At 33.1% G+C, this 23,569-nt stretch overlaps 1 protein-coding gene across 1 annotated transcript in view; it reads right to left on the bottom strand.

Annotated features, from left to right (window-relative positions):
• Window positions 1-13,201: 13,201 nt before the first annotated feature.
• The window catches only part of LOC145661504 (fasciclin-3-like), a gene marked incomplete at its 5' end in the record, with an annotated part of 129,602 nt that continues 119,234 nt past the window's right edge, over window positions 13,202-23,569 (bottom strand). Inside the window, one exon of the mRNA XM_081726822.1 lies at window positions 13,202-17,695. Within this exon, the coding sequence (XP_081582948.1) occupies window positions 17,528-17,695 (168 nt within the window). The remainder of the gene's footprint in view (window positions 17,696-23,569) is intronic.

The following is a 23,569-nucleotide window of genomic DNA, read 5'->3' on the forward strand; positions in this document are numbered from 1 at the left end:
ATGGGTGGGAAATTATTGAGGGAAATGTAGGGGTGAAAATTTACAAAAAATTCCCTAACCGAATTTCAAAATTTTTTGTATTTAGTACCACTGCTGCTATATGGGTTCAAGTTGCCTAAAAAAATCTTTGGTGTATTGACAAGGTACAGTGAAATCCTGAAGTCGCTTGCTTCCATCCAAAGAGGGAAAGAAAAAAATCTGTCATACACATGAAATTTTGACACTTTTTACGCCTCACAAGAAAAAAATAAATATTCCTGGGCTACAGCTTCTCTAATTATTCTATTGAAACTTTTTATGGTACGTTCTGTAGGGCAAAGAGTAAGCTTTCAGGTAGTGGTACGTTTGTTTCAATGTAGCCAGTAAGAGGGTAATAATAGAGGGGAAAAGGGAAGTTTTCTGAATTTTCCACATAAAACCGGGAATTAATTGTTTTGGCTGGAAACACTGCCATCAGACAGACGAAAACTATCTGAAAATAGCTCTTAGTACTCCAAGAATATATCCTACAAGTATCATGGCGATATATAACAAAATAAGCATGAATTTTTTTTTAAAATCTCACTCTACCTCAGAAATTCACCATTTTCTTACCACTTACAGAACATGGTTTATTATAAACCTCAACTGTACTTTCCCTAATTATTCTAGTGAAACTTTTTATGGTAGGCTAAGGATGAGGCTGTTAGACACTGGTTCGAATGTAGCCAACAAGAAGGAAATAATAGAAATAAAAAAGGGATTTTTTTTCAAAATTTGCCCTAAAATCTGGAATTAAAATTTTCTGTAGTTGGCAACACTACTATCAGACACACACACAAACTATCTTAAAATAAGCTTTGGTATCCCTCTAATATATCCTACAAGTATTGTGACGATATCTAATAAAGTAAGCATCTCAATAAAAAATACCTCATTTTACCCTTAAAACAATCACAGTTATCTTCCCAATTAGAGAACAAGGTCTACTGTACTTCCCCTAATTATCCTATTGAAACTTTCTATAATGCGTTGTGTAGAGCAAAGACGAGACTTACAGATACTGGTACGTTTGGTCCGATATAGCCAACAAGAGGGAAATAATAGAGACAAAACAGATAATTTTTCCAAAATTTCCCCCTAAAATCTGGAATTAAAATTTTCTGTAGCTGGTAACACTGCTACCAGACAGACGCAAACTATCTTAAATTAAACATTGGTACACGACGATATTTAAGGAACAAAACTTCTAATTACCAAAAATATATTACTGTAAACAGAAAAGTAGGGAAAAGCTAGAAAAATCACGGGTTAGAACCTAAATACGAATTTTTCGTGCGTTCCCTAATTACCCCATTGTAACGATCTGTACTTGCGTTTGTTAAGTAAGGACAAATGTTCGATTGGCGTAAGTTGACTTGCAATCAGACGTATAGGTACGGATTTATAAACAAAAATTTCTCATTTTTTCCCCAAATTTAGAAAAATTTTAATTTCCCTAATTGGCAACACTGCGCGTAGGCCCGTCCAATTGATGTCAACAGTTAGGTATCCATCCGTGGTATCTATCTGGCAAGTATAAGGAGGTCTTTCTACAACGAAGGAAGCTACAGGGAAAAAAGTAAAGGAAGTTTGAAATTAGAAAATTCTCGAATTTTTGACTGGGGTGAAATTTGAGAAGGAAATTCGACACCAGAAGAAAAAAAATAATATGATAAACTATAGTCCAACCATATTTTGCAAGAATAATATCCCGATATCTTAATTAGTGTCCACACAGGAGCGGATTAAACAAATGACACACCCGTGTGTGCCACTTTGGCTACCTGGGCCACCGAGTATACATTTGATTACATCTTTTTGACTACTAACTCGCGTTGTTGTTGTAGTTATAGTCGCGACTAATAATAATATCGTTGTTGTCAACAATAACTATATAAGGAAATTTTTTTCTCCTTTTTACATCTTAATTCCAACACTGTTGGTTAGAAATGCAGGGTGTTTCGGGGTTTTAAGTTTTTGTAGTACTTATTACATTTTACGTACAATTATAAGCAATGCATCAAGTAAAAGAGCACCTCAAACAGTCTTTGCTACAAGTGTTCAATGTGAGATTCATTTGTCACACGGCACACATCTAGTCGATAGGCGAGAAAAGCCCATAAACTTTCCGCCATATGGCACAAAACACATTCAATTTAGGGGAGTCTCGTTTCAAGTGTACCATCTCCTGAGGATTTGCTGACGGCCAGATACAAACATTATGAGTGTTCACATCAGCTCTTAGGTGAAATGTCTATTTATCACTGAAGACGACACGATCCAGAAAATCTTCATTGTTACGCAGCAATATTTCACTTGCGAAATTGGCACGTAAATCGTAGTCTGTAGGCTTTAGACCTGTAGCAACTGCAAACGATAAGGGCGTAGTTGCAAGCGTCTCCTTAATATTCTTCACACAGACCGTTGCATTGTACAGATTCAGTCTTTATTAAAACACAAAAAACTTTCTGCTCTCGAGTCTACATCTTTGCTGCTTGCTCTTTCTAACGGCAGACAGAAGAAACAATGCATGTACATGCGTGCGTACAAAACTGTTTGAGTTGCTCTTTCATTTGATATAATATTTATAATTGTAAGTTAATTGTAATAGATACTACAAAGTTTCAAAACCCAAATATTAATTTTGAAACACCCTGCATTACTTCAAATTGTGTCATCCTATATTCATGTCTTTTATATACATGTCATCAGGGCCGGTCCTAGTCAATTTGTCGCCCCATGCAATTGCATAATTTGCCGCCTCCCCCTTTCTCCAGAAAGAACAAATCTTAAAAGTCATGATTTTAAGTATGCTACTCCAGCATGAACAACAAAGGTGAGGGTAAGTGCAGTTACACTCAGAAAGGCTTAAATACTTACTAAAAATGCAATCCTGTTGTGTCTTTTTTTTTAAATATATTAATCTATTACATTAGTGAAAGATAAAGCAAACATACCTGCAGAGGAAAAGTGGTAATCCTTTTTATAGAATTCACTATCGAGCTTCAATCTCAATGTATCAGTTTGCAATTCCAGTGCAACTAGCTCTTTTATCTTTATTTCTTGATTTCCCTTCAATATTTGTTAACATTTTAAAAAAAACTTGTTTCTATCTTCAATGATAAGGAACTTGTTTCTGGCAAAAACAAGACTAGTTGCCATATCAAAACTGTGATAACTTACTAAATGGAACAGATATTCACTACTACTCGAGAACTGAATTCTTGCATTTGGCAACAATCAAGCAATTTGTGCTCGGATTTATTCGACCATTTGCTTTAGCATTGTCCATGTGGCCTTAAACTAATGCAACCTAAACATAATTTATGAATGTAGTATTCAAATAGGTCAGCTTAGTAAATGTAACTACCATCATCATGAAGTCTGTTTCCAACAAGAAATATTTAATTTAAATAATATACTTATGACAGATTTTACCGGACCATCTAAACTTGCCGCTCCACGCAAATGCACGTGTTGCATATATGGGAGAGCCGGCATATCATATATATCTAGTCGACAAATTATTTATATATGACATTTAGAAAAATACTATTAGGCAAATTAGTATTAGTTTTTACATTTAGACAAGTTATTTGAATTTTATACTGTTCGTGACATTATTTTCGTACTTATTAAAGGCCTGCTTTCACGAAAAAACAAAATTTCATTTTTACTTTTATTTCTGAGTTGATATTGATAAAAACTGCTGAAACCCGAATTGTTAATAGGTATGGCATTCATGTAAATTGTAAAATATTTGTAGCGTATCAGTATCTAGCGTTTAATTTATGTTGCATTTTACGGTGATTATACCTACATTAAAATATTTAATACTTAAATAGACGTAAGATGCATTAGAAATGACTATTTGAAAAAAAACGAAATTTAGAAAAAAAACGAGAGGCAATGTTTTTTTTCTAAAAAAAACGTACATTTCTGAAAAAATACGAACGGTTTTTTTTCTATTTACAACACTACAAAGAAATCCAATTTCTAATCCTAATTCAAACATTCTGATTTTTGTTCAAAACAGATGAATATCATTCGGTCAGTACCTAAAAACACTGCTTTTCTGATGACTTGGTGACTGCAACCCTACAATGATGATATTTCAGTAAAAAGCAAGTCTATAACTATGATTATACTGTAATTTCTCATAGGGCGTTCTGCTTCCTAGTGTATTCATAGGGTTTCCCCGTTTTTAGTTTGAAAATCTAAAAGCTCTACTCATGTTTCACATCATGTAACATTAAAGCATCACAGCCACTATTTTCTTCATTTAAAGGTCTTTCAAATTTCAGAGCCCTTTACCTTATTTGGTTTTATAAAAAACTAGCATCAACTACTCGCTTCGCTGGGTTAAATTTAAAAAAAAATAGTAATATGTTTTGTTAATCAGTCACTTTTTACTATTACTAAAGCGCTCCTTGATATTGGTCATTTTCGATTATTTTTATGTATCCCTCTCCTCCCCATGTTGCGAGCCCGACATAGGAAGTGTCATTATTCATCTCAGCGACCCCGAAAAGTATGAATTCGACACTGATATTGGTCATTTTCCGTAACACAATTTTTGCGGGGCTGAATTTGGATTTAAATGGCATCAGAAGTGTCACTGTTCATCTCAACGATCTCAAAAACTATATATTCGACACTAATATCGGTCATTTTCGAACATTTGTAAATGTCTTTCCCCTCCTTTAAGTTACATCGTCAAAGTGATATGACAAAAAATCATCTCATGTTCGAACTTCATCTAGGTTGAAAATTTGATCGAGATGGGTACGGTGGTTCAAGAGTTATTAACTTTTATTTATTTTTATATATCTGTCCCCTCCCTCCCTAAGTTCTATCGTCAAAGTGAGTAGATAAATACCATCCCAGGCCCGAACGTAATCTAGGTTGAAAATTTGATCGAGAGCGATCAGGTGGTTCAAATATGAAGTCAGACAGTCACTTTCATTTTTATTTTTTTACATATATCTCCACCTCCGCCCTCCTCCCTCCTCTACGTTGCACCATCATAGTTAAATGATACAAATTATTCCAAGCCCGAACGTCATCTATGTTGAAAATTTGATCGAGATCGGTTGGGTGGTTCAAGAGTTATTAAGTTTTATTTATTTTTATATATCTATCCCCTCCCCCCCGTAAGGTCTACCGTCAAAGTGATATGATAGAAACCACCCCAGGTCCAAACTTCATCCATATTGAAAATTTGATTAAGATCGGTTCTGTGGTTAAAGCGTGATGAACTCACAAAGACGGTCACTTTATTTTTATTCTTTTTACATCTATCTATCTATCTATCTATCTATCTATCTATCTATATATATATATACCCTCCCCCTCCCTTAGATTCCACCGTAAAAGTGAAATAACGAAAACAGCCTAGCATCAAACCTTATCTATGTTGAAAGTTTGATCAATATAGGTCTGGTGGCTCAAGAGTTATTAAGTTTCATTTATTTTTATAGATTTCTCCTCTCCCTCCTCTAAGTTCTACCATTAAAGTGATATGATAAAAACAGTACCTCAGGTCCGAACCTCATCTATGTTGAATTTTTTTAAAGATCAGTCAGATGGTTTAAGCGTGATGATGTCACAAACAGTCACTTTTATTTTTACTTTTTTTTTTTTTTTTTTTTTTTTTTTTTACATATATCTCCCCTCCCCAACCCTTCGTTGCACTGTAAAAGTGAAATGAAGAAAACATCCAAGGCCCGAACCTTATCTATGTTGAAAGTTTGATCGAGATCGGTCGGGTGGTTCAAGAGCTATTAAGTTTTATTCATTTTCATATATTTCCCTTCCTTCCCTAAGATCTACTGTCAAAATGAAATGACGAAAATTGCCCAGATTTGAACTTCATCTATGTAGAAAATTTAATTGAGATCTATCGGGTGGTTCAAGAGTTATTAAGTTTTATTTATTTTTTCTATGTCCCTTTCCTCCCCCTCTCCTAAGTTGTACCGTCAAAGTAAATAGCTAAAAACACTCCCAGGTCAGACGGTCGGGCGGTTTAAGAGATTGAGAGTCACAAACATAGTTACTTTCAATTTTATAATATATATAGATTGCTTTTGGTTAGATGAAATAAATTTTTGGTCCACAAAAACAGGTATTAATTTGTCAAAAAATAAATAAATAAATAAATAAACACTTGGCGCCAACGGCCCTGATTTGTGAGCCTGAGCCGCTCCACGCCATCTGTTAGCGATTGGTGGAAATACATCCAACCTAGTTACGAACGCGTGGTCAACGCACCGCGTTGCCCTATCGGGCGTATCGGAAATTTTCTAGCTTTCTAGACGTCTTTTATTCACGTGAATCCCCAGTTTTGCCTCACGACGCTAGGTGGATGCCCAAAATTGGGTAAGCACTGACTGGGAATCGAATCCGGGACCACGTGGACATGAGTCCAATCACTAGAATACGGTGTCCCCTCTCAGTCCAAAGCGATTCCAAATTGAAGACGATCTTGTTTTTGATCAAAGGAAAAGCAAAAGAAAAATCTGCAGATATTCTGGGTACATTTTCAGAATTTACTGTTAAAACTATACTAAAAATAAAATTCCATACATATCTCCCTTAGTATTCTTCACTGAAAGGGTCCACTGAATCTGCAAAACGTTTTAGGCTAAAACGGTAAGGGGACCGTGGTGGCTCAGTGGTAGAGCGTTCACCTCTGGTGCTAGATGTCCCGGGTTCGATCCCAGCCCCCGCCAAGTGAACTTTGTGGTGGACAAACACCGTGTGCGTGGGTTTTCTCGGGGTTCTCCCGTTTCCTCCCACTTTCTTCATTCCACCATTTCCTTCATTACTCATCATCACCGTCTCCTTTAGCCTAACCGGCATAACCGTGGGACGTAAAACTCAAAGATTTCATTTCATTTCTAAAACGGTAAGCGAGGAATGCGGAAAGTATAAGAAACACAAAAACTTCACGTAATATATCGCGAAAGCAACGACCTCATATTTTGGGACACCAAATTGATACAACAAGACTTGTCTTCTGTTCAGAAATATACGCTACTAAACTTGAATAATACTGTATACCAACCTTCATAGAAGAGAACTTGTCTAACTGTGTTTGGTGCAGTAAATCTAAGCAACAAATTTCGTATATCCCTTACTTTTACACAAGATGATTACGTTTTAGCAGTTGATTCATGGAGATAATTAAAGTAACGTAACCATGCATATAATTAATTGTTACATATTATTTTCGAAAGAGTAATCAATATTTACTTACATTGTTCTTGTGAAATAGTAAATTAGATTTTTCAACCACCTGAATATTTTTGTGTTTTGTTGTGTAAAATATACTCGATTACTCTAGCAAAAGCAACGTGAGAATTGTATTACTGCCAATATTTACTTACCAATAAACACTTCAGTAGTTCAGTTCGGACTTTCTCAGTGGGTTGTAATGTCTAGAGAGTAACTGAAGTACAAGATAAAACACTTCTTATTAAGTAAAGGGAATTTTTGCAGATTTGTAGATGTTGAAGATCTAGAAAATGAAAGACCTCAAACTATTGTAAATCATTTGGACATTCCAAATTGAGAATTTGGATTAAGTGTTCAAAAACATATTGCAAAGAAATGGTCTCCTAAGCAGCTTGATAAAAATTCAGCGTAGCATAACAACAAAATCTACTTCTCTTATATGTTAAAAAAAAGAAGGAGAAAGGAAGGAAAAGCTTGATAAGGTGATAAGGTGAGTGTAGGGAGCGCCGAATTCTACTTCGCCACGGGCGCCGAAATCTCTAGCTACTGCTCTGGTTGTAGGAGAAAAAAATGAAGATAGTGTCGAAAGCAAATATGGTTTAAGCGAAAGAAATAAAAGGAGAGAGCAGGGGCGTACGCAGGATGTAGGTCGTGGGGGTTCGGAGCCCCCTCCGAAATTCCGACTTTTTTGTAACTGTAGTCTACTTTTAGGGGCAATTTTAGAAATTTTGATATAATTTTGCCTCAAATTGTATTTGAACCCCCCAAAATGCTTTAGATCCCTCCCGAAATAAATTCCTGCGTACGTCCCTGGAGAGAGGGATTAGTCAATTTCTGCAGACAGAATTCACTAGTAGTCGGGAACACGTGGTTCAATCAGCACGAGCGAAGAAGATATACATGGAAATAACCAATAGACGGCGGAAGATATCAGATAGACTATGTTATGATTCAAGATAGGTATCACAATAGCTTGGAGAATGCAAAGACTCTTCCGAGGGCTGTCATTTTCCCTGATCATAACCTTGTGTTGGACGAAGTGGATATTCAGTTCAAAAATGTAGGCAGAAGAAAGGTAGGCAGCAAGATGTTGAATACTGAAAAGTTAAAAAAAAAAAGAGGAAGTAAAAAAATATTTTCGTCGAAAAATTCGAAGAAAAATAATTAAACGAGAAAGGGATAGATGCGGGTAGTAACAGATGGTGGGAGCATATTAAACATGCAGTAGGCTGCAGAAGAAGTAGTAGGTTGTCGCGAACACAAAACGGCTAAGAAACCATATGATACAGAATGTTGCAGAAAATGAGGGAAAGAAAAACCTGGAACTAGGTTGATACAGAAGAGGGCGGAAAGATGTACAGGAAGTTAAACAACGAGCGAAGGGAAGCAGACAGAGCAAGAAAAGACTTTTACAAAAGAAAATGAAAGATCATGTAAGAATTAGAAAGAGTTGGCGTATGAAGAAATGTTCAAGGAGATAAAACCTATGGATCTTCGGGGAAAAAAGGGGGTATTAAGATGACAGTAGAAAATAAGAATGGAAAAGTAGTCAGAGAAAGAAATGAAGTCTTAGGAAGATGGAAAGAATATGTTGAGGACTTATATGAGAGTAGGGTTAGACCATGTGGCCTAAATGCTGAAGTAGAAAATAAAGTACACGAGGATGATAAAGGGTTTAATATTCTTCGAGATGAGTTTGAAAAAGCTAGGTATATCCGAAATTAGTAATGGAAAGGCAACGAGGATAGACAATATACCAATCGAATTTATTAAGAATGTAGAAGAGAAGAGCAAGAAAGAATTGTTCGGACTATGCATTGAAATATATGAAACAGGAAGGTGGCCGAAAGACTTTCTGAGTATGATAATGATACCAATAGCTAAGAAATCAAACTCAAAGAGATGAGGATTATAGAACTATTATTCTCATATCCCACGCAGCAAAAATTTTGCTTCAAATTCTGAACAGAAGGTTGTATGGAAGAACAAATGAAAAAGTTGGGGAGGAACAGTTGGGTTTAGGAGAGGTAAGGGCACAAGAGATGCAATTGGATTATTAATAGGAATCGGTGAAAGGTTTATAGAACAAGGGAAGGAAGTGTATGTGGTATTTATTGATCTAGAAAAAGTTTTAGAGCTCGAAAATTGGGAATTGTTATTTGAAGTTTTAAGAAGGTTGGGTTGGAATGGAAAAATAGAAGGTCATAAGAAACTTATATATGAACCAACAAGTAAGTGTTTGAATAGGGAAAGAAATGGCAGAGGAGAGTGCTATTGGAAGAGGAGTTCGACATGGATGCTGCCTCTCGCCAATAATATTTAATATCTATCTAGAAGAAATAGTGAAAAGAGCCTACATAATGAAGACGGCATTTCAGTACGAGATAGAATGATTAGATGTATACTGTTTGCAGATGATATGGCGTTTGTTTCGGAATCTGGAAAGAAAATCAATAGGATGTTAGAAAAGTTGATGAAGGGCTGTGAAGAATATGGGATGAAATTAATGTTAGAAAGACAAAAGCTATGGTGATTGGAACGAAGGGGTCGGTGTTAAATATAGAAATAGAAGGGGTGAAAATAGAACAGGTGACTAGTTTTTGATACCTGGGTAGTTTTATTAATGATATAATGAGGTGGGAACGTGAAATAAAACGAAGGATAGAAATGGCGAAAAAATCATTTACGAGGAAGAACCTACTATTTTGTGGGACCTTGAATAAAGAGTTGAGAAAAAAGACTCATAAAATGATTATACAGTCTCTGGTGCATTGTACTGTATGAGTCGGAGTCATAGGCTTTACGCAAACATGATGAAAACAACTGGAAGCTTTCGAAATGTGTGGGTGGAAAGAATAAGTTTGGTGGCGCGGTAAACGAAGGGATCATAAGGAATGTGCAGGAAAGAGCGGGAGGGGGCCAAGGATATTACAATTAATGGACGATATCAAAACAGGAAAATTGTAGACGAAGACGAAGAGGTTAGCGGAAGACCGGGGAGCATGGAAGCTTCTCAGTTGCGGCAAGTGATCTACCAATAATGGCAGAATATATATGATGGTGAGTTCAGCTAAAAGAGACTTCATGCGATTCTTCCATCATCAGATCCTACAGAAACATTAAGATCCAAATATGAAAGAGCTTTAGTAAATCTATAATTTAAAGTTAACTTTTCCAGAAGTTTAAGAATAAATTTCTGCAGGCATGTTCTGCAATTTCGACGAAAATCCAAAATGTCCAAATCCGTTGTTGGTTGATATTTCTTAAAGGCTGTATATGTAGCAAAGCCAATATCAATGTTTTCATAGGAAGATTTTCCACATTTTCCATATTAATTTGGATACATGAACTCGAAGAACTAAAAGTTTTTTTTTTTTTTTTTGATTTTACAAACTAATTTTGCATCATATTTTTTTTTCATCATGCATGTTACAAGAATGTTTTGCCCACACACGTGCCAACTTGCTATCCAACTTACTAGAAGAATGAATCGGAAGAAAGAGTCACGTGACTTTTTCCACTGTCGTGATTGGCGGACCTAAATATAAAACAACCAACTTGCATTAACGAGCCCATACACGGTAAACATGCATGAAGAACGGCAAAACAATCATGCATATTCACATAAGATTTTGAAAACTTTCAACGTGCATGAACGAGACCATATACAATCAACTTACCTATGGTTTTATCATTTTTCATGCAAATTGGAAGGTTTCTTCATGCAAATGTCTGCGTGTATGGGCCACTTAACTAGTAACAATTGATAAGTTTATCTTCACTCTTCTCCCTTGTGAGTCTATTCTTTCATACTTGTTTGATGTTTTACATTACTATCACTCTTGTTTTCAACCGACTTCAAAGCGAGGAGGAGATTCTCAATTCCTCCCATTTATATAAGATGAGTCACAAATTACGAAAGTGTTATAACTGTAAATAACTTTTTTATTTATCGTTAATTTCCATTGATATGTCAAAGACTTAAAGAAAAAAGGCTAGAAGAAAAAGATAAGGGTTTCAATTGTTATAATTAAAATGGTCATATCTCAAATTCTCTTAAGGTTAAAATCATGTTAAGGATATGAAACTTGGTATATAAACTCCTTATTAAAAAGAAGTGGGTGTATAACACACCATTTCCAGAAATTCCATTTTTAACGAGAAAATGGGACCATTTCTATTTTTTTCTTTATTAATATATAAAAATGGCTTCGAGGTTGTCAATCTCATCATCAGATGAATGGGTGAACCATTTGAAATGAATTCTTGAACACAGAACTTGAAGCGAAATGGGGTTTTATTATTCCACTTTGATTAACATGTGTATTCTAAGGAGGGGAAAGGGGTTTGAACTTTTCGGAAAGAGTAATGCCACAAACATATTCTTCTCATGCGAAGAACGGAAGCAAAGATAGAAATATGATGTGCGAGACGGTAGGCCAAGCAAACGCGAGGAGGCGAAGTCTCTAGTTAGCTGAAAACTAGTTATAAATATTGGATGTGTCATTGAAGACTAAATAGGCTACTGTCAGCCTGAAGAAAATTCACTGATAAATCGCTTATTCTAATGGTGTTAGATAACAAGTACTGCAGTGAATATTGTTTAGAAAATATAGTTACAACTCGTAAATCATGGGATAAGAAATAGTTCGACATTGGTGCAAATAAATTTGAAATGTGAAATACTAAGAAGAGTTACAAAATCCTACAAGTTAAACTTGGCATCAGAAATATACATCATTCTCAGTTTTCAACATAAAAAACTTTAGTTACATTGCCTAAGGAATGTGTTAATTTTATGACAAGGAATTATCTTTCTTAATCTTTGATATCATTGTTCTATTTACTTCCAGTACATTTTAAACAACATGGCAAGAAAAAAAATAAATATTTTAGCTTGGTGAGTGTGAAACATTAAGAAGTTCGAATAATGACATTTAAATGAAAATTTATTTATAGTGTTTTGAAAATAGTTCATTTAGAAGGTGATATTGTCTAATTTAATTTTGATTTTAAAATCATTTTGAATTTAAGAAATATGTTTTTTTTTAACATTCTGAGAAGAATAGTTACAATCAGTTGACAATCTATATATATAAAAATGAAAGTAACTATGTTTGAGACTTCATACCTCTCGAACCACCCGACCCATCGCTATCAAATTTTCAACATACACCGTAGATGAGGTTCCGCCCTTGGATGGTTTATTGTCATTTCACTTTGACGGTGCAAGTTAGAGGAGGAGGAGGGCGGAAGATACTTAAAAATGATTGAAAATGACATATTTGTGTTGAATGCATAGTTTTCCGGATCATTATATATATATATATAGATAGATAGATAGATATAAATGAACGAAAACGACAGATATCAGAGAGCACTTCAGAAATAGTAAAAAGTGTGTGACTAATGGAACATATTACTAATTTTTCTTATTTTAGGCCAGCGAAGCGGGTAATTGACACTAGTTACCTTATAATTCATTATTATTACTAGTCTACTTTTTTTAAGTTTTTTGTACTAAGTTACTCATATATACAATATATATATATATATATATATATATATATATGTTACAAGTATCGTACCTTTGCCTAAGAGCTGTTGCAGCACTCAAAATAAAATCTATAATAATAATAATAATAATAATGTCATTAAACTGGTCATGTTCTCGATGTACGTAGTTCTGGATTCGATTGCCGATGGAAGAGCTTTCAAATTTGGATGTATTACGGTGGTACGAATCGCTCCCTAAATTGTATGTCCATATTTCATATAGCATCTGTACTGAAAAGTAACGCTAAATTTCAATAAACAACAACAACAACAATAAACCATATAAAATTTTCAATCTTCCTGATTGGCATCACACAGCAGAGAAGAGAAGGAAGGGATAATACCAATGGAAGGTAGATGGATTTTATACTCAATAACTGAAACTTGGTTTTCAAAATATGTCTTTTTAATCACAGATTTACGAATCACAAAAAATTACTTTAAATAAAACCTAATGCTTCCTGCATTGTTTAGTACTGTACAATCATTCTTGGCGCAAAATAAAAAAGACATTTTATCTGTATAAACATACAAAAGCTAAAAACCCACTGTAACGGGAGGAATTTAATGGAAAAAAGAAAACAAAAATACACTAACTTTATCGAGCAAACAGATTACTGTTCAGACAATCATTTTTTTTTTTTTTAATTTGTAAAACATCTTTATGTACAACACAAAGCCTCCTTTTTTTACAGTGGCCCACGTAATTGCATATCCAGAAAATGACCATACTAAGTAGTTTTGATCTTTCTTGAGCCAAATATACATATCATTCTAAGCAAATAACAGCATTGTATTCACGCTTAAGCCAAGTATCTTTTGTCACAGGAAGCCCAGAATTGCTTAATATTATTATTTTTTTTAAATGATATTACAATATAACATTTCACATTAAATTTATGTACACTTTCTTCTTCATCTCTACCGTGCTAAATAACTGAACTGCTAAAGTACATTGTTCTCTTGAAGAGGCTAAACTTTTGCACTTATACTCTACTTTATTCTAGTTCGTTGAAATAATATAATAGTAATATATAGTGTTCGAATTAGATGCAGGGAAAATGAACTTTACTCCTGAACTTTAGAAACAATAACACACCTCTTTTTTGTTTCTTGATATACCAACTCAATTCAAATTTTTTCTCATTTGACAATGGTTATTCACCAAATTCATGCCAATCTTCCAAAGATTAATTTAATCTTCCTTCAGTTTTAAGCAGAAATAATAGAAGATACTAGATGTGAAGCGGAAAGAAGTCATAAAATATAATTATAATAAAATTGAATTTGTTAAGAAGACTAGCAAATGTGTTCGACAGGAAACGAATTTCCAATATATAAACCAGCTAGAAATATTCACTACAGGATTTCACTTAATTAAGGATTTCTTGTCCCATGTTCACTTGAACTACGATAGCATATGTAAGTTCGCTTTTCTTGTTACAATACTTTCGACAACAAAAAAAGAAGTATCGTTCATCCACTTATATGAGAACTTCAGGTTGAAATAAGTAAAAAAAAAAAAAAATGAAGAACATATATCAGTAAATATACTATAAAATTACATCAATAGAACATCAAGGAAAAAATAATGTTGAAACCTCCATAAAAACAAAATATAAATGATAATGTAAAATACGAATGAAAGAAGTTGAAAGTTTGTTAATATCAAAACTCATTAACATAATTAATTAAAAAAGGACTCCTAGAAGACAAATTAAATTTGTACATTTGCATATAAGAGATTCAGATAAAACTCTTTACATATGTAAACCAAATCATACTAGTACAGATAAAATAGATGGTGCAATATAAACACAATTTAAAGCCAAATCCAGTTTCGTTGCTGTCTTGATAGGGTTGATCTAGTGTAAATAAGTCACAGGGAAATTTGGAAAAAAGTCTTCTATTTTCTCTAAGATAAAAAAAGTTATGTTTATACCTGATATATACACATAATTGGGACTGAAAAAAGCTTTTGTAAACATGCATTGTCTGCAGTACATTTGCCATATTCGTACCTACGTGGCAGGCCTGGATTTTGCCTTCAAATATGAATAATATATTTCAAATAAAATCATTCACCTGGCTTTTATCAGTATATACAACTTATAGTCAGATTAGTTTATGAAACCTTAAATAATTTTAAATATCAAAACGATAACACAAAATCTGTACACTTGGAATGTTATAGCGTGCAAAGCATGGAATGTTTATATTTTTGAAAAACTCCTTCTGTGAGAAAATTAACATTTTCTGGATCTTTTTTGGATCAGTGTGACACATGTTTTTGTACAAAAGTACATGCTGCCTAATTCATCTTACCAATACATTATACTCTAAGCAAATCAATCTACTGTAACTCCTAGCTACTCATAAAAATAAAAATATTAACTGTCCAGAAATTTAAATTTATGAAATTGTTATTAGGTACAACGAAATAAATTTATATTTCTAAAGACATGTAAAACTAGCATTAGTCAATAACTTTTGAATCTTAAATTCTTGAAAATCATAAATATTTCAGTGTATAAATGAAAACTAATTGCAATCAATTAAATATATTAACAAAATGTTTACATTTATGGTTTAACTATGCTACAACTATTTAGACTATCCGTCGAATTACTTCATTGGCAACGTACGTGGTTTACCATGAGCTCTCTATAACTGTGGAGCCCATGGGGAGCTACTGAGTGTGTTTGTGCCTTAAGAATGGACCACTAAACTGCCTATAGAATGACTATATATAAAAATACAATTTGCAGGTTTGAATAGTTCTAAAGAACTTACCTTGTTTGTTCCTAGTCCAGAGTAAGAGGGTAAAATTAGAAAAAAAAAAGTAGTGAACAAAATCTTGATTAGTTTATCTAACAACAAATCTTGATTAGTTTATCAAATCTCAAGTTTGAGTAGGTGGGGCTGATCTAATGTGTAACATTGGTGGGATATCTGGATGCATAATCAAGATAATAAAAACTTTATAGATTCGAAGAAATCGATTGTTGTAGATATAGACAATTTTCTTTCATTTAATCTCTCTTTCGATTCTATTTTGAAAATGAAATAATTACATTGTTTTTATCTACCATCATTTAGTATAATGTATTCATTTCAATTTTGCGAAAGCAACAGTTTTACATGATAACTGAATGCTGGCTTCATTACATAATGCTTTCTGAAGGTATTGACTTGTTCCATCTTCTTTCTTCCCTTTTAAACAATCGTTTTGAGTTTGATTTCAATATATTTCCACTTCAAATTTATCGCACGAAAACCACTCAATACATTCATGTTACATCAATATCTAAGTGCCAGTTCTAAAAATAATTCACTACCTCATTAGCATAATATTCTTAGAAGTAACTGCTCTTTCCGTATGCAAAATAACTTCTATAGATATTAATCGATAAAAAATTTACAAACTGAACCTAAGTGAATACTGAACACATTCTGAGACAACTTATAAAAAAGTATCGTTGAAAACCTATGATTTATGTTTAAAAACTATTTTATTTAAAACAAAATTCGTATACCTTTACAAATAATAAAAAAGAATAGAAAATACATGTAAAAAACAGAAGCTACCGTTGTATGTCAGAACACGACCTTCTTTAACTCCTAAGTTCATTACATTTGAAATTTCTTTACTTAAAAGTAAAGAAAAGTTAAATTACGTTATTAATAACGTAATTTACTAACTTTTTTTTTGGGGGGGGGGAGGATTTAATTTGCTCAATTGTATAAAAGTGCAAGAAAAAGGTCCTTTTAGTTTTTTAAAATGACAAACAATTTTGTGTTATAATTTTCTATTAACTATACGATTTCTATTTACGATATAGCAACCAATTTCATTAACTGGTCGTAGTAAAACTCAATAGAGAAAATATTATCAGAATTATGATACAATATTGCAAATATACTTGCGCATCTTGTAAGTATGGAGAATACAAAAAAGTACCTGCTTTTAAGTGAACATTTAATGTACATATATATATATATATATATATAAAAGCATAAAAATAATTGAAATACATTTTTTGATATCTTTCAACACGATATATCTCTCGAGTTTTAATTTTTGTTTGTGTTTATATGTTTTCAATTGTGCGTGCGTATATATGTATATACATACAATATATGAAAGTACAATGCTGTACAAAAATCCTTACTTACAAGATTAAAATATTAAATTCGATAATCTAGATAAAACAGAATATTTGTTTGCAACTGTACAAGAAAATAAGATGATTTTTTTTTAATTTGAAGTTTTTTGACAATATATTATCATTTTTTTTTTTTTTACAACTACTCAATATAATTTGTTCTCCCTTGAGTTTTACATTTTTTTCTCGATTTCCTGCACGAAGATAAATTCGTATAATTATATACGTGTGTTGGTTTTACACATGACACACACACACACACACACACACACACACACACACTCATCCATACTAGCATACTGATTCTAATAGACTATAAGAAATTTCTAGATCCAAGACAAGTGTTTCGACCATTTACATACTATCACTTCACTCTTTGATACAAGGATAATTTCTACACATTTACATGAATCAGAGTCATTGAAATTATATATACTGGTTATTTTTTTTGTTCGTTTTTTAATTCACACACACTTATAGATGCATACATATAACTCACACATACATGTACACGAACAAATGAACATTTCGTCATATAATCCAAAGTCTCACTTCTTTTCATCCTCTGGTTTCACAGTGCAGATTATTTCGGCATATTCAGTTTTCTCATCCTCTTTACGAACAATTGGGCGTTTGCTGGATGCTAAGTCTAGTTCTGCATACACAATTCCATCAGGATTCTTTCCAATTGGTTTCTCAGCCATGTTAGGTGGTTCCTGCAAAAGAAATATAAGAAAAATGTACAAATAACATGAAATGAAGCCTCAAATTTAATCTCCCGACGATGCAAAGGAAAAAAAAAAGACGGTAAAAGAAAACCACAAGTGAGCAGAATCCTGGTTGTGTTGACGATTTTGTTTAGGTTGTGCATATACGTATATGCATATGCGTCACAATATTTTGGGAACAGATTTCTCACAAATTAAGAAGAAACATTCATATGGACCTGTGCTCATAAGTGGATAGTTTCGGAGTTATAGGGTGCCGAAAACGTGAAATACATGAACTATGGGACCTATCGTAGTCGGGTCAAGACATCACTGAAGAACTGGTATGTGAACTATCCAAATATCCATCTTTCAGAACCTCCGGTACTTTCACAACCATTTTTAGAGAGGCTATTTGGGAATACTTGATCACTCTACACCTTCCACTCTAAAAATTGGTGTGCAAGTACTGGAGCATTCTTAAACATGGATATTTCGATGATTCACATGCCAATTGCTCAGTTATGTCTTGACCCGATAGGCCCCATAGTAGTGGAGCTATGAACTTTTAAATTTCATTTATATTACCCTATAACTCCGAAACTATCCACTTTTGAGTACAGGTCCATATGAACATGTTTTATCTTATTTTGATGTGAGAAACCTGTTCCCAAAATATTCCGACACATTTTTTGAAACACCCTGTATAGCGTACCGTACAAACTTTGTCTCTTTTTCATACAAATTTGATAATTGGACTAGATTTCTTTGTGCTCTGAATGTCTCATATACTCCCCTCAAATCAAATAGAACTCAGTCAGATCGAATAGAACTTTAACATACATTTAGTCATTTTTATTTTATTTTATTTTATTTTATTTTATTTATTTTTTTTTTGTTTTTGTTTTAATCATATTTAAGGAAAATCAGTGTGCTTAATTGTAAAGTACACATTTTATCTTTAAAATAAACAAACAAAAAAAGAAGAAGTTTGATATGTTCGAAATCTGTCACATTGCAGACACAATATTTCGGAAACAATAATCCACAAATAGATGACATAGTTGGTAGTTCTCTATTCGGGAATTAACAATACGAATAAATCGATAGTCGAATCAACGATACGACAACGTTGTGTTGTCTTTGTCTATTAGCAACTGACGAGAGAGAACTGATAAATATTAAGAACATACATTTGATTATAAATCATTGGAGCATATCTATGTATGGTCTTAATATTTGTTCTATGGTAGCAGTCTCTTGAAGAAATATTTAAAAGAAAAAAAATTGTTTCATTTCCCAGAAAAATGTTTGTTTTCACATTTGTTTACTACTATACAAGGTGAACCTGAAAGATATGCACAAACTCCGGGAGGTGATTCGTGAAATCAAAAGAAGACAAAAAGTCCTCTTGCATATTGTCGAATTCCGCGCCGTGTACGAGTGACAGGAGGTGCCAACTTGGAATCGAAAAAATGAAATGAAATCTTTAAGTTTTACGTCCCACGGTTATGCCGGTTAGGCTAAAGGAGACGGTGATGATGAGAAATGAATGAAATGGTGGAATGAAGAAAGTGGGAGGAAACGGGAGAACCCGGAGAAAACCCACGAGCAGGGTGTTTGTCCACCACAAAGTCCACACGGTGTGAGCTGGGATCGAACCAAGGACCCCAAGCACCGGAGGTGAACGCTCTACCACTGAGCCACCCCCCCCACCCCACAACTTGGAATCGAAACTCCAATCGTGACCATTAGAACGGAACAGAATGATGTGCATATACTTCGTGGGGTGATTTGTAACATCAAAAGAAGATAAAAAGTCGTCTTGCATGTTGTCGAATTCCGCGTCATATACGAGTGACAGTACGCACATCTTTCTGTTCTGTTCCAATTGTTAGGATTCGAGTTTCGATTCCAAGTTGACATCCCTGTCACTCCTATATGACGCGGAATTCGACAATATGCAAGAGGACTTTTTGTCTTCTTTTGATGTCACGAATCATCTCCTAGAGTTTGTGCATATCTTTCAGGTTAATCTTGTATAGTAGTCAATGCATGTGAAAACAAACATTTCTCTGTCAAGTGAAACATTTTTTCTTTTAAATATTTCTTGAAGAAACTGCTAGCATAGTGCAAATGTTAACATCATACATAGACATGCTTTAATGATTTCTAAGCAAATGCCATGTCTATGTATGTTTTTAACATTTATTAATTCTCTCTTGTCAGTTGCTAATAGACAAAGCTAATAGTAAATGCTTTAAAATGTTATAAAACTATTTAACGATACTTCAGTTTCTTTACAAAATATTTAAAAGAAAAAAATATATTTCATTTCTAGCTGTAATCAAAGAGGCCATAAACTTCTTTTTTTTTAAAAAATAATACATTAAGTCTGGCTAACGTTGTTTGGATTCCCAACGAAATGATTTTATATGTAAACTTTATAATAATTTTCTAACACGAAAACGTATCTTCTAGTCAGAAGAAACTGTACAGTATAAAATGAATATCGAAATCTGAAATGATAAAAAATATATATATAATGTTATGATACTCTCTGTTGTAATTTCAGAGCCGCGGTGGCTCAGTGGTAGAGCTTTCACCTTTGGTGCATGGGGTCCCTAGTTCGATCCCAGCTCGCACCAAGTGAGCTTTGTGGTGGACAAATACCGCGTGTGTGGATTTCCTCGGGGTTCCCCTGTTTCCTCCCGCTTTCTTCGTTCCACAACTTCATTCATTTCTCACCATCACCGTCTCCTTTAACCTAGTCGGCACAAGTGTGGGACGTAAAACTTAAGATTTTTCTGTTGTAATTTCTGATCCAGATTGTTTTAATATGAACAAATGAAAACCAATTAAGTAGTAGTAAACATTTGAAGAAATTAACAAATTTAAACTATGAAAACTTATAGAAATATATGGACTATGTTAAAACAGAAAATATCTGTTAGCATCCTGCTATGATTTTCTAGTAATGCAGATTATACTTAACCATTACATTGTTCTGACTTTGGAGAACATTAATTATTTTTAAACGGAACTGTCTGGTAATGAGCTTCTACCCAATCTTGCTATTTTAGAATTAATATATTATTAACAATGACAGATAAAGGAAATTTTACATTGGCTGAGGTTAAAAGAACGATTTGCAGCTTTATTAATATACCTAAGAGTACTAACATAAACAAACTCCATTTTTTATTGTTGTTGAAAATCAGAGAGTAAAGTTCTCATTTATCAAGGTATCTTCCAAGTTCTGTTAAACTTATTTGATATCTGTGAAACTCTCAAAGACTTAGAGGAATCTATACCAGTTAGACCAGTGGAAACTTTAAAATAAAGAAAAAAATAGACTGCTGTATTACTATCATTTAAGAGATATTTAACTGTAAATTTGATCAAGAAGTTTTTTAAAAACTCGTATTAAACCAATATTACCTGAAATGACGATGTACACAAATTTAACATACAGTTCAAGTTTCATTATGAGATATTAGAATTACATTAAGTAAAATTCTCATGAAAATTGAATTTGTTACAATAAATTATGTTCATTTTATGGCTAATTGTCTACGACAATTCTTCCCAGTATCTTTTGAAATAGGATGAAAAACCTTGTAAGATCGACGATGTATTGATATATAATTTTTGGTACGAGATTAGTGATGTATCGATAGAAATTTTTGTAGGTACACAATAAACGATTTTCAAAACTATTGTGTATACTCACTTTTATATCCTCCATTACATCCTTAATTTATTAGTTGTATCAGTGTCCACCATCCCCTTCAATAGCTAGAGGTTATATAGGAGGGGACCTACAGCTTAGCGTAGGATTTGAACCACATGAACTCCCACTGGGAATCAAACTTCGGTCTCCCGCTTGAAAGGCGTGTGTGCAAACTATATAGCAACGAGGAATCTCTACATGCCTGATTTAAAGTGATTTTTCACTGAATTAAAAAAATATTAGATGGGCATACTCTTGCAAACTTTGCATTACATCCCTAGCCAAGGACAATTTCCGTAATCACTGCGTGGCATTAAGCAATTAATTAATTAAGTATTAATATAAAAATCATGATAAGTTTGAAGCTTTATTAATTATTTTCATATTTCCATTTAATAAGTTATTTTTCTTTTAAACGTTCCACAATTGTGCGCCAAGGCTAACGAAGATGATGGTGCTAAGATGAATGACAGTGGTGGACTAACGAAAGTGAGAGGAAACAGGAGAATCCCGAGGAAACTCACGAATACCGTGTTTTCCTTTTAATTTAATCACTAGGAAATTATGTTATTGACATAAACACTTTAAGAAAAACATACCAAGTTCGATATTAGAAGAAATATGATTGTAAGCAGGGATGTGATGCAAACAGATCAGATTATTGCTCCAAAGATGGTTTTTAGAAGAGAATGGATTAATCTTGAACATAAACTTGCCCTGATTGTATTTAAATAAGGTCTATGAAAGATTGTCATTTCACTTAAGATAACTGTAAGACGAACAAATTGCTAACAGAATGTAGCGTGTTTCTCATATGTTTAATATATTTCTTACAGAATGGACAATATTCGCAATAATTACTTTAAATTCAAGAGATGGATGGATATTGTAACTTTGTTCCAAGGTAAATCGAAGCAATCATGAGACAATAATACTTTTTATTTAGACATTTACTTTCGTTCTTAGTTGAGACTATTGTCAGCACATTGCTGAGCTGTAAGATAAAATGTTGTTAATAATGAATGAAACAAAATAATAATATATGAGAATTATCTTCTATTTTTTTTTCGAATAATCGTGGTTTCAACAAAATGAAATTTAGCTACTTATTCAGTCAGTTTGACTCAATTATTGTGAATTCTATTTAAATTCACAACAATTATACAGGTGTATATATATATATATATATATATATATATATATATATATATATATATATATATAACATCCTAAACCAATCGCTATAACTCGATTATTGGCACAATTAGGAATTATACATAAAATACCATGAAGAGCCGTTGCTTAGTCAAATGGAGGAGTCATTAACCAAAATTACATTGCTCGATAAACCATTGTAAACATATGTCAAAATAATTTTGGGTCAGCCTATAAAAAGCTTATAAATTTCAATAATTTCAGCGCTATGCGGTCCGAGTTTATCTATTGGTAATTGGTGCTTCCTCTCTCTCATCTAAAAGTAATTGAAGCTGTCTGTAGATGGGTGGAAAAAGAAAAAGACACAAGTCCCAAGCGCTAGCGACTAGTCCAGCAGGAAGGAATAACAAAGCATTAATAAAGAGCCGGTTCTTTCCCATATGTATTTAAACAGTGTTCAAAAAATTTAAATGAGAAAGAATGGTTTGGAGTTTAACTTTTTACAATACATCTTTGATTATTACAGTTTTATCGTTGATTATCGTTGATTATACAGTTTTGTTTTTTAAAAGTTATCTAAAGATATGAAGAAGGAAAACTAAAATTAGAGCGTCTATCTTGCTAAAAGAACTAGTAAGGTTAGAATTACTTTGTATGCTATAAATTTTCCTCATACCATTGCTAAAATATTTAAAATTAATTTAAATAAATAAATAATCACATTCTCTTCATCACTTGTTTTTTCATATGTCGACTTTTTCGTTCATACAAAATGATCTTACATTTTCATCAGTAAGGCCAAAGTATTTAAACAGGATAACAGTATATTCCAGAATCTAATGTTTACTTCTTCGTGAAGAAAAGGGATGGAAGGTTAACTGTTAGAAAGTAAGCTTTAAGTAAATAGTATACTACAAAGAAGCAGCTCAATTTGTGAAACCAGGCAGCAAAGTGAAAGTAAATACGCCAAATAATATCATTTACCCCTCAATGAA

This window comes from Thermobia domestica, chromosome 10 (genome assembly GCF_964235325.1).
Source record: "Thermobia domestica chromosome 10, izTheDome1.hap1.1, whole genome shotgun sequence".
Taxonomy (NCBI): Eukaryota; Metazoa; Arthropoda; class Insecta; order Zygentoma; family Lepismatidae; genus Thermobia; species Thermobia domestica.